At 49.0% G+C, this 12423-nt stretch overlaps 1 protein-coding gene across 3 annotated transcripts in view; it reads left to right on the top strand.

Annotated features, from left to right (window-relative positions):
- The window catches only part of MYO1D (myosin ID), a 150714-nt gene that overhangs the window by 54165 nt on the left and 84126 nt on the right, over positions 1 to 12423 (top strand). For all 3 annotated transcript variants that reach the window (XM_051640307.1, XM_051640305.1, XM_051640306.1), the window contains exons 12-15: positions 2534 to 2604; positions 3374 to 3448; positions 5554 to 5686; positions 11327 to 11493. In XM_051640307.1, the coding sequence (XP_051496267.1) occupies positions 2534 to 2604; positions 3374 to 3448; positions 5554 to 5686; positions 11327 to 11493 (446 nt within the window). The remainder of the gene's footprint in view (positions 1 to 2533; positions 2605 to 3373; positions 3449 to 5553; positions 5687 to 11326; positions 11494 to 12423) is intronic.

Below are 12423 nucleotides of genomic sequence, written 5' to 3'. Positions count from 1 at the left end.
CAACATATAGAAGGACATGGAGCTGTTGGAGCAAGTCCAGAGGAGGCCACAGAGATGATCCAAGGGCTGGAGCAGCTCTGCTCTGGAGCCAGGCTGGGAGAGTTGGGGTGTTGAGCCTGGAGAAGAGAAGGCTCCAGGGAGACCTGAGAGCAGCTTCCAGTGCCTGAAGGGGCTCCAGGAAAGCTGGGGAGGGACTTGGGACAAGGGCAGGGAGGGATGGGATGAGGGGGAAGAGTTTCAATCTGAAAAAGGGGAGCTTTAGGCCAGACATCAGGAGGAAATTCTTCACCATGTAGGCAGTGAGGCACTGGAACAGGTTGCTCAGGGAGGTTGTTGATGCCCCATCCCTGGAGGTGTTCAAGGCCAGGTTGGATGGAGCTTGTGCAGCCTGGTTTGGTGGGAGGTGTCCCTGCCCATGCAGAGGGGTTGGAACCTGGTGCTTTTTAAGGTCCCTTCCAACCTTCACCATTCTATGATTCTATGATGTCAGCAGTCCAGACCTCATCACAGGCCCCCTCAGGACTCCAGTTTCCCATCCTTCCAGCAGTTATCTGTGTGAGGACCCTCTCTCTTATCTTTCATAGCAGCTTAAATTATTTGAGTTGATAGTGAGGAACCTAGAGAGAAGAAGGCCCATCCAATCAGACCATCAACTGCATCAAAACACGTGCTGTTCTTTTTTTTTAAAAATAATTTCAAGGGATTTGCTCAGTAGACACACAGTTCAGAGAGAATCACTCCTTAAAAAACCACCCCAGCATCCTGTGAATCCACCTTCCAGTCTCTCCAGGCCTGGAGGAATTCTAAGAGAGAAGCTTGTGCAGCCAAACTTGTCCCATCTGGTACCAACAGTTGCTTCATTTCATTATGGTTTTGCTTGTCTTATACCTCTTCTGTTGACGTGGTGCTTTCAGATGGATGTTTTGAGTGCTAGAAAAAAAGGCACTACATCCTCCAGGGCCCCTTGCTGGTGAAATTGCTGCTGCAATAAGAAAAATAACTTGGTTTTCCTGGCATGGCCTCATTTCTTCATTTTCTTGATGTTCCTTCTGCACCTTGGTCATCCCTCAACTCTGCAGAGTCTGGCATGTTTCCTGCTCCTGCTGGGCTGCACTTCTCATACATTTGTAACCTTCTGTGTTACTTGTTGCTCCAACTTCTGCATTTCCTCCCTGTCAACATTTTCTTTTAATACTATTTCTTTTCTATTTTTCCACCTGTCTGTCAGTTTGAGCTACTCTATTTTCTCCTCCTGGACACAGGTGAAGTTTTTTGGAGGATGTCTTCTTGCATCTAATAATCTCTCCTGCCCTGCAGTTTAACCATTCCTAATTTCCTCTTTTCCCAGGATTTTGGTGGATAGTAGATCCTTCCTCAGAGCCCTCAGTGTTTCTAAACGGTGCTCGTGCTTCCTGCAAAGCCTGAATTATCTACCTCTCCCTTTTGGCTTGAATAAAAATCCTCATTTTTGTCTTCTTCTCCTTTTTTTTTAATGAAGCTGAGCCTGATGGATGTTTTGACTCCTGTTATTCTGAAGGGATGTGGGTATTATGGCCAGTGCTGCTGAGTGGCTGCCATCTGGGCACTTGACATCTTCCTTGGGCATGAATGGGATGGGAATTCTTAGCTGAGAGCAGAGGGTTGGGATCACCCTGGATGGATCTTCAGGGGAGGTCTTTGTTTGAAGGGTCTTGGGTGATCGGGAGTGACATGGGCCAGAACAAGCTCTGCTCTTGGAACTGTCTTCTGTTGATGGCTTCATTGCTTTGCTGAGGAGGGATTTTGCAATGGGGAAATCCTAAAGGAACACTTTAAAAAAAAGGCATAAATTAAGTCTCAGGTGCAGTTTCTCTCCATGAAGAAATGTTCTTTTTGCTTCATGGTGGCTTTGGGATAGTATCCTTTGTAAAAATAGAACTCGAAGCTCTCGCAACTTGATTCTGCACAAATACATGTTCCTATAATGCAGCCATGAAAAAAATATGACATAGCAGTGTTAGAACTGGATTTCACATCTAATATGTATCTGCAAAGTGGAACATCTCCCGTAGGAGGAAGGGCTGAGGGAGCTGGGTCTCTTTAGGCTGGAGAAGAGGAGACTGAGGGGCGACCTCATCAGTGTTTATAAGTAAAGGGCAAGTGTCAGGAGGGCAGAGCCAGGTTCTTCTCAGGGATGTCCAGTGATAGGACAAGGGGCAGTGGGTGCAAACTGGAGCATGAGAAGTTCCATGTAAATGTGAGATAAACTTCTTTCCTGTGAGGGTGGCAGAGCCCTGGAACAGGCTGCCCAGAGAGGTTGTGGAGTCTCCTTCTCTGGAGACATTCCAAACCCACCTGGACACGTTCCTGTGTGATGTTTAGGTGACCCTGCTCTGGCAGGGGGTTTGGACTGGATGATCTTTCAAGGTCCCTTCCAACCCCTAAGATTCTGTGGGTAACTGTTGTTTCCATTCCTGTTTCCAATGCACGTTGCTCTTCCCTGAAACTCCAAACTCCATGGGTGATGTTTTCAATGTCTGTGGATTTTTTTCAGCTCTGTGCAACTGACAAAACGCTGGAGTTTGACAGAGACTTCAGGATCAAGCACTATGCAGGAGATGTGATGTGAGTTTCTTTCAGAACTAAAGTTGCACCTTCTATTTCTGTCCTTTTAGCCAGCTTTGAAGTGGCACAATATTCTGATTTAATGCTGCTCCTGGTGTGAACCAGAAGAGCTGTTGTACAGAACTGAAAGACATAGAACTCCTCGAGCATGTCCAGAGGAGGCCATGGAGGTGATCAGAGGGCCAGAGCACCTCTCCTGTGAAGACAGGCTGAGGAGGTTGGGGGTGTTCAGCCTAGAGAAGAGGAGGCTCCTTGGTGACCTTATAGCAACTTTCCAATATCTGAAGGGGCCTTCAAGAAACCTGGGGTGGGACTTTTTACACGGGTGTGTAGTGAGAGGACAAGGAAAAAGTTCTTTGCTGTGAGGGTGATGAGATGCTGGAACAGGTTGACCAGGGAGGTTGTGGATGCCCCCACCCTGGAGGTGTCCAAGGGCAGGTTTGGATGGGGCTTGGAGCAACCTGCTCTAGTGGGAGGTGTCCCTGCCCATGCAGGGGGTTGGATCCTGATGATCTTTAAGGTCCCTCCAACCCAAACCATTCCATGATTCTGTGGAGCTGGAAAGCTGGGTGGGAGGATTTCAGTCCCACAGTTGCTTATGCAACAAATTAGCTCCAGGTTGGGCAGCAGAGCTGGATTCCTCCTGAGCATCTGCTGTGTCTGTAGGAGTGCAGGGTTGCTGGTTCCACCCTGGTATCAGCAGCTCAGAGAAGGACTTTGCTTCTTTGCAGTTAACTCTTTCCCCCCCCCCTTTTTTTTTTTTTTGTAGTTACTCAGTCACTGGATTTATTGACAAAAACAAAGACACTTTATTTCAAGACTTCAAGCGCCTCATGTACAACAGGTAGGAAGAAGAATATGAACCAGTTGAATTTAAACCTGATTTAAACCTTTTTTTTATAGAGTGGGTGCTAGCAGAGACTGAAGATCCCACCACATTCTCCCCACTGTGTGTGCAGTGATAGAACTCACTGCTTTGGGATTTGATCTTTGTGTTTGATTTTTCAGGATCAAGTTCTCATTCTGTATTTGTTGGGTTTGCTCTGATAAAACCTTGAATTTAAATTTCAAGTGTTTGTTTGAACCCAGCTCATTGTGCAATTGAGGCATTACCTGTGCTGCAAGGTCTGTCATTAACCAGGTTTTTGGAGCTGGTGCAGGTGTCCCATTCCTGAGCTGTCTTCAGTCAGTCCTTGACTTCAATCAGACCTTGAAGGTCCTGAGGAGCATTTGATCAAGGACAGTTTTCCTTGGGCCCAGCTGGAAGTCCCTGCTTTGATATAAAGTTTAGGGGTGAGAGGAGAAAGTGGCAAATAGGTTTGGGTCCTTTTCCTATGAAAAATTTAAACCACGTAGTCATGTGCTATAAATAATAATTCAGCAAGTAGAACCACAGGATCACAGAAGTTGCCTCTGACAAGGAAATTTGAAATCCTCTGAGGATGTGTGTGTATCTAGGAGTGCCCCAGAAAGCTGCTGACCTTGGCAGCTGCCACTGACCATGGGGAAGTGATAGTGGTGGATTCCCCCACGTTGGACAGTTCATAAAGGGTGGCCACCAGGAAGGTGGAGACTCCCTATTGACGAGGAGTCCCATGGAAAAGCCAAGGGGTGATGGGCACAAGTTGCTCCTGGGGAGATTCATTGGACTCCAGAGGAAAATTTTCTCCATGAGGACAGTCAGACATTGGAATCATCTCCCAAGGGAAGTGGTGGATTCCCCTCCATTGGACAGTTTGAAGTCTCAGCTTGACAAAGTGCTGAGCCACCTCAGGTAAACTATAGTAGTACCTAGAGAGGTTGGACCAGGTGATCCTTGAGGTCCCTTCCACCCTGGCATTCTGTGATTCTGTGCTCTGATTCTCTTGTAACTGTGGCCTGTCTCAGCCTCTCACAGACTTTGCTCACAAGTGGAAGGCAGCAAAAACCAGCCTGCAGCTGCTTGGGCAACTCTGTTGACCTGGTTTAAAAGTTAACACAACTGTTATCTCAGTTTGCAGTCCTGTTACATTTACTCACTGAACTCCCTTGAACAGACTTGCTGGTGGGGTTTCCAGGGTTTCACATTTACCAGAAACCTGGAAAATATTTGCTGTAAGGAGGTTTTATTGAATTTGTTCTGTTTTCTGTGAAGTCTCTGATCAAGACTGTTCACCAAGGCCATTAGGGCATATTAAAGCAGGTGAGAGATTGGCCATTAGATGCTGAGCTGCTTTCAGCTTTGGTCTGTTCCAGAGCTCTTGCCACCCATCCTGGCCATTTTACCTCCCCTTCAACCAATGTTCAAGGGCAGGTTGGACTTAGGTGACACTTTAGGAAGAAATTCTTCCCTGTGAGGGTGGTGAGAGCCTGGCCCAGGTTGCCCAGGGAAGCTGTGGCTGCCCCATCCCTGGCAGTGTTGAAGGGCAGGTTGGATGGGGCTTGGAGCAGCCTGGGCTGGTGGGAGGTGTCCCTGCCCATGCTGGGGGGTTGGATCTAGACGATTTTTAAAGTCCCAACCCAAACCTTTCTATGATTTCTATGATAAAGTGTAGGTTAAAACATAGAAATTATTTTCTCTCTCAACGATGGTGCAGAAATACAGCTTGAAAGGAGATAGCAAGTTGCAAGGGAGGGTGTTGTGGGCTGTGGTCTCATTCTTTTCTGTTTTGATGGATCTCTTTGTGTCAGGCAGGCAGGCTCTGCTGTTGATAGGTCGCTCCTGCAGGGTTTGTTCTGTCCCATCCCTGCACATCTTTCCCTGCAGAGGACAATACCCTTGTTTTTCCAGAGCAGTCAGTTGTGAGCTTGAACCACGTGTATCTCAAGAGGAATTTGGCCCAGGAATGCCATGTTGGTTTGGCTGGTGCATTTTGGGCTGAAAACACCAGCAGATCTGGACAGCAGCAAGCTTGGGATTTTGAGTTTAGTGGGAGTGCTGTTTGTGCAACTAAAGAGACTCTCTTCTAGCTCCAACCCTGTGCTGAAGATGATGTGGCCTGAAGGCAAACTGAGCATCACTGAGGTAACCAAGAGACCCCTGACAGCTGCTACTCTGTTCAAGAACTCCATGATTGCACTAGTGGACAACCTGGCATTGAAGGTAAATATTTCAAGGAGGAATGGTGTTAAGCTAGAGAAGGGTAGATTCAGGTTGGACATTAAGAAAAAGTTCTTTAATAGGAGGGTGGAAGATCACTGGAACAGGTTGATAGAGAGTGGTGGCGGCCCCATCCCTGGAGACATTCAAGGGGGCTTTGAGCAATCTGTTCTAGTTGGAGATGTCCCTGCTTATTGTAGAGGAGTTGGACTGCATGACCTTTAAAGGTCCCTTCCAACCCAAGACATTTTATGATTCTATTTCTGTTTCAAAATCAACTCCAGCATCTGATCAGGAGGGTGCAGCTCCTGTGCAGTTCCTGCCACTGCTCCCAGTTGGAAAACCAAGCTGATCAATGGCAGATGGTTGTGACAATGGGCAGCTCTGGAGGTCTCCTAGGAGAGGCATCTGCCATCCCCTCAGAAAGAGGATGGATTTGTCATAGAATCATAGAATGTCTTGGGTTGGAAAGGACCTCTAAAGGTCATCTAGTCCAACCCTTACAAGAAGCAGGGACATCAACTAGACCAAATTGCTCAGAGCCCCATTCAGCTTGACCTTGAATGAAGTTTTGTTTCTTCTGTGGCCAGTGTATCTTTCACTCATAGGAAAGCCAGTTTCTCTTAGCTAATCATTATTGTATCAATTAAATACTCATCCTTAACAAAGCTCTTCTGGAGAGGGCCCAGAGGATGTAGTTTCATGGTGGAGAGCTTCTCTCTTTGTGGCTTTCAATTCCAAGTGACTTCCATGAAAGCACCATGGGATTTCCTCCTTTGCTGTGCCAGAGGGTGAGGATGGAAACCTTTTTATTTTACTAAATAACTAAGTTTTATAGTAGTAAGTATGAGCTGGCAAACACAACTGGGCAACCTGTTCTAGTGTCTCACCACCCTCACAGGGAAGAATTTCCTCCTCATGTCTCACCTCAACTTCTCTCTTCCAGTTTTCATCCATCCCCCTCATCCCATCCCTCCCTGCCCTTGTCCCAAGCCCCTCCCCAGCTTTCCTGGAGCCCCTTCAGGCACTGGAAGCTGCTCTAAGGTCTCCCTGGAGCCTCCTCTTCTCCAGGCTGAACACCCCAACTCTCCCAGCCTGTCTCCAGAGCAGAGCTGCTCCAGCCCTCCCATCATCTCTGTGGCCTCCTCTGGACTCTCTCCAGGAGCTCCATGTCCTTCTTGTGTTGGGAGCTGCTGGAGGTGTTGTGGTGGGGGGCTGTGATCAAGGGGGAGGGCAGGGAACTGTTGGAGCTTCATTTGCTTGTTTATTGGCAAAATTATTCTAGACCACCACGTGTAAAAATGGAATAGTCAGGAGAGTGTCCTGCACTGGAGTGGTTTGAACCATTCCTGTGACTCACAGCAGGAGATGAAGAGGGTAAATCACACATGATCCATCTTGAGTCAGTAGGTTCCCAAATGCACCTCTGCAGCTGCTTGGCTTCTGGGAAATGAGTGAGTTTCAATCCATGTGTCACTGGTATCTCAACCACCAATTCCAGCCTCTTCCAAGGACAGGCCCTAACCAGGAACAGTTTCCAAGTCATATTGAAGTTCAGGAATTCACTTGGAGGTTCCTGTGTGTGCCTTGGTGTGGTCCTTTCGTCTTCTTCACCTTCCCTAAACTTTAATTTAGAAAGTTGTATTGAAGATGTTGGTTTTTCCCTGATTTTCTATTGAAAAGCAATGGGGAAAATTGTCTTTGAGCTCTGCATTTCCCAGAGCTGGCCATGGAAGGGAAGGCTCTCATGAAACAGGTGTGTTTGGGAGGACTAAACAAGGGATCTTGCCAAGCAGGAAGGAGCCAAAGGCTGTCTTGGTGGTGCAGTGTTTTATGGCCAACCTCTAGCATGATGTGGGCTGTGTGACCTGCCCCTGATGGTCCTGCTCTGGCAGGGGGCTGGACTCAATGATCTCCAGAGGTCCCTTCCAACCCCTGACATTCTGTGATTCTGTAACCAAGGGGGTGAGATTCACCCTTTGGGCTCTGCTGTTTGAAGGTTTTCATGCAAACTACTAAGAAAGAACTTCCTTAGTGTGAGGGTGGGGAGACCCTGGCCCAGGTTGCCCAGGGAAGCTGTGGCTGCCCCATCCCTGGCAGTGTTGAAGGGCAGGTTGGATGGGGCTTGGAGCAGCCTGGGCTGGTGGGAGGTGTCCCTGCCCATGCAGGGGGTTGGATTGGATGATCCTGAAGGTCCCTTCCAACCCAAACCATTCCATGATGATTCTATGGCTTATGGTCCTTGCAGAACAGTGTTGGTAGGTGCTTAAGTTTGCAAACTAAGTTATGTAGTTGAGCTTCAGCTATTTCTGGTGGAGCTCCTGGCTGTTACACATTTAAAAACCAAAAAAACTTGGTGAAACCCATCCTTGAAAGGGTCTAAATTTTGGCTTGTCCTGGAAAGGAGAGGTAAGTTGCTCACATAAGGGTCCTGAACACAGTCACTGTGTACTTCAGGTGGTAAAACCAAGTGCAGAGAGATGATGCTTCCCTTGGCCATTCTGCCCTGAGGATGTCTCTGAGATGACTTTTCAGACTATTAATAATATGTGCATGATATTAGCAGGCTAATAACTGGATATTTGAGGCAGGCTTTGCTGGATAGTGGTTATGCACAGCTAACTGGGATGCTCTGCCTCTGAGTCACTGCCAGTTTGGATACATGTCTCAGCTCTTCCTCCTGCTGGGGGCTGGAGAGTTGGGGAACAGTTGCTGTTCTGGGCTGGTAAAACCACTATCATTTTTGGGGACACCACTCAGTGAGTTCCAGGGGCTGTAATTCTCCCCTTGGGGCCTGTTACTCATTTCTGCCCGTGCTTAACTTGGAGTTGTGCTTGTGGGGACCAGCAGTGACAAGGGCCACATGTCTGGTTGGGCCCTGCAGGGCTTTTTTTGGGGAAGCCTGTGGTGACAGCTGATGGAAGCAGCTCTCTGCAAACAGCCCTGCACAAGGGGGTTGTCTGCTGTGCTCTGTGGATGGCAGAGGAATAAGGTTCCATGGGGGAAGGTAATAGCAGTTGATGTTTTTCTCAGCTGTTCCTCAAAAACCCAAGAGGAAGGGAGGCCTGAATTTTGTTGCAGTTTGAGCTGATGATTTATGAATGTTTCCAGAGTGTGCCCTGCATGTAAGTGCAGTCATTGCTGCTCTTCTCTGGCCTCCCATTCCACCTGGGCTCTTCTTGTTTGCTTCCTGTTTCTGTGTGAACTGTTTTAAACCATATTTCTGTGTTCTGTTCCTACAGTCCTTGAGCAGAATGGCAGTCCATGAGCTCTTCTTCATTGACACTCATTTGGCCTTCTGGGGAAACTGCTTTTTATTTTGGCAGTTTCAAAAGTGTCTTTAAATCTGTCGTTGGGGGGAATAGTCTCCAAAAATCATTAAATTGTATCATAGAATCATGGAAGGGTTTGGGTTGGAAGGAATCTTAAAGCTCATCCAGTCCTACCCCCTGCATGGGCAGGGACACCTCCCACCAGCCCAGGCTGCTCCAAGCCCCATCCAACCTGCCCTTCAACACTGCCAGGGATGGGGCAGCCACAGCTTCCCTGGGCAACCAGTTACAGTGCCTTCCTGCCCTCATGGTGAGGAATTTCTTCCTAATGTCTCACCTAAATCTCCCTCTTCCAGTTTCAATCCATCCCCCTCATCCCATCCCTCCCTGCCCTTGTCCCAAGCCCCTCCCCAGCTTTCCTGGAGCCCCTTCAGGCCCTGGAAGCTGCTCTAAGGTCTCCCTGGAGCCTTCTCTTCTCCAGGCTGAACACCCCAACTCTCCCAGCCTGGCTCCAGAGCAGAGCTCCTCCAACACCCTTGACTATTTTTGTGCCCCTTCTCTGGAGTCGTTCCAACAGCTCCATGTCCCTCTTGTGCTGGGGGCTCCAGAACTGGACAGAGTTCTCCAAGTGAGGTCTCACTAGAGTAGAGGGGCAGAATCCCCTGGCCCTGCTGCCTTTGATCCAGCCCAGGATGCCATTGTCCCTCTGGGCTGGAAGTGCACGTTGTTTGCTCATGACCAACTTTTTGTCCAGCAGTTTCCCCAGGTCCCTCTCTGCAGGGCTGCTCTCTATCTCATCATCCCCCAGCCTGTATTGATACATCTGGTTGCCCCAGCCCACGTGCAGGCCCCTGCACTTGGCCTTGTTGAACCTCTTGATGTTCACCTGGGCTCCTTTCTCCAGCTTGTCCAGGTCCCTCTGGATGGGATCCTGTCCCTCTGGTGTCTCGGTCACACCACCCAGCTTGGTGTCACCTGCTGACTTGCTCAGGGTGCCCTGAGTGCCCTTGTCTGTATCACTGATGTCGATATTAAACTGCACTGGTCCCAGTACAGACCCCTGAGGGACACCACTCGTCACTGGTCTCCACCTGGACATTGAGCCATTGACCACTACCCTCTGGCTGTGGCCATCCAACCAGCTCCTCAGCCACCAAAGGTCCACCCATCAAACCCATGTCTTTTCTATTTCTTCCTTCTCCTCCTCTCTACCTTCTTTTGTCTGACTCCTCTTTCTCCCACCCATCCCCTCTCCCATCCAGGCTGGCAGGCTTCATCTCTAGCCCCCTACAGTGTCACCACTGGGGCTGATTGGACATTTCCAGCACAAATTTCTCAGCCCTGTGTCCTGTCCCTTCTCTCATCTAACAATCTATCCCCTAAGGAAAAGAAATCTCTCCATGAGAAGCTTGTTTAGGATGCCAAGATTTTGAACTGCTTGGTTTAAACGCTTAAAAACTTAAAACATTTAAAAATCTAAAAATCGCTCGGCTTGATTAAAAAACCAGAAGGAGCTGTAATGAGGCATCTCAAAAGCTTTCAGCCTTTGTGTCTGTTTCAGTTCTTCCATGTTTAAAATGCAGCTCCCAGGCTTGACAGCCCCGTGTGCCATAATGGCAGCTGCATAATTATCCCTCTGAAGAGCTGAGGCTGGTGGGATTGGAAGCACAAAATCATCTGCTCAGAATTTCCCCCAGTCGCTGTCAGTGCTGAGAGGCTTTAATTACACTGTAATTACATTGATAGATGATCTCCTGTCTGTGCAGGAACTTCCAATTTCTGTTTTTCGAAAGGAAAGCAGAGTCTTGACTTGAGCCTTTCATATCAAATGCAGATCCAGTCACTCCCCTTGGTGCTGGGCTGGCAGTCAGAGATATTTGGCAGTGAGGTTTGTTGCTTTTTTGGGTGGCAAAGACATGAATGACCACCCGAGGAGGCAGAATGCAGTGGGGAAGAAGGCACTGGGACATAACCTCAGGAAATGGCCTCAAGTTGGGCCAGGGGAGGTTCAGCCTGGATGTTGGGAAGAATTTCTTCCCCCAGAGAGTGCTCAGGCCCTGGAAGGGGCTGCCCAGGGAGGGGCTGGAGTCACCAGCCCTGGAGGGATTAAAAAAACATGTACCTGTGGCACTTCAGGCCATGCTCCAGGGGACCTGGGGAGGGTTCTTCTGTGTGGATGGTTGGACTCGGGGATCCTAGAGGTCTTTCCCAGCCATGACAATTCTGCAGTTTCTATTCCAACCTTGCAATTCCTGCTAAGCAGCCAAACCCCGTTCAGGTGACCGAGGTGGACTGACCTCGCGAGGACACAGTGGTTGCTGCAGAGCCTTTTTTCCTCCAGAGTGAAACTGGGTTTGGTTTCTCCCCTCAGGAGCCCTACTACGTCCGTTGCATCAAGCCCAACGACAAGAAGTCCCCGCAGGTGTTTGATGAGGAGCGTTGCAGGCACCAGGTGGAGTATCTTGGTCTCCTGGAGAACGTGAGGGTGCGCCGGGCGGGCTTCGCCTACCGCCAGACCTACGAGAAGTTCCTGCACAGGTGAGGAGGCTCTGCCAAGGGACTCAGTTCAGCTCTTTGCAGGACAGCTTGGACACTGGGTTGGTCCAGGAAGGAGGGGTGGGATTTGGCTGCCTCCCCTCGAGTCCTCTTGTGATCCTCACTGGGGCACAGGGGTGGGGGGGTGTTTGGAGCAGTAGCTGCTGCTGGCTGGGATACAACAGGAGTCCCCCAGGGGCTGTGGTTGCCCCTGTGAGGGACCAGCCCTCAGGACCTGTACTTACTGGAATTGGTGTCCAAACCCCATTGTGACCCCTCAGATAAAGTCTCATTTGCATCCCAAAAGGCCTGCCTGGGAGGCTGGAGACAACGATGATGGCTGCAAATGGCCTGTAGGTACAGTGACTGAGATGAGGACAATGATCAAGGGATGGAGATGGCAGGTCCACTCCAGCTGCTCAATCTTCTGACACAATCACACTTTGCTTATCCTTGCAAAACAAGGAAACTAGGCCTATCAAAGAGGGGGCTGCAGTGGTGGCCTTGGGGAGCCTCACTGACACCAACTCTCCCAGTTGGCCCAACACTGGATCCAGGACTGGGGATTTTCTGTTCTCTGTCTCTCCAAACTTTTCTTCTCCCACTCTCTCTCCCTTCCTTCCTAAAATCATTAAGTAACTCAAGGCCTAACCATGATTTTTTCTCAGGTTGTGCAGCTTAAGCACAGATGTGTTGTGCTCTTGTGATCTAAATGTCAGCCTTCATGGTCATGCAGCCTAAGATAATAACTGAAGGATCCATTTTCCTTCTATAGCTTTAATTAAACCTCATATTCAAATAAAGACCCTGAGTGTCTTTTCACCTTAATCTGGTCCAGGGGTATCAGATGGTCAAGCATTTCCTTAGACTGTGACATTTTAATCACTGTCCCTGGCAGGGCCAGGTCTGAGACCAAGGTTGGATCCAGCCACC

This window comes from Apus apus, chromosome 25, assembly GCF_020740795.1.
Source record: "Apus apus isolate bApuApu2 chromosome 25, bApuApu2.pri.cur, whole genome shotgun sequence".
NCBI classification, from domain to species: Eukaryota; Metazoa; Chordata; class Aves; order Apodiformes; family Apodidae; genus Apus; species Apus apus.
The sequence above is the reverse complement of the archived record's forward strand: the minus strand, read 5'-3'. Positions and strand labels throughout refer to the sequence as shown.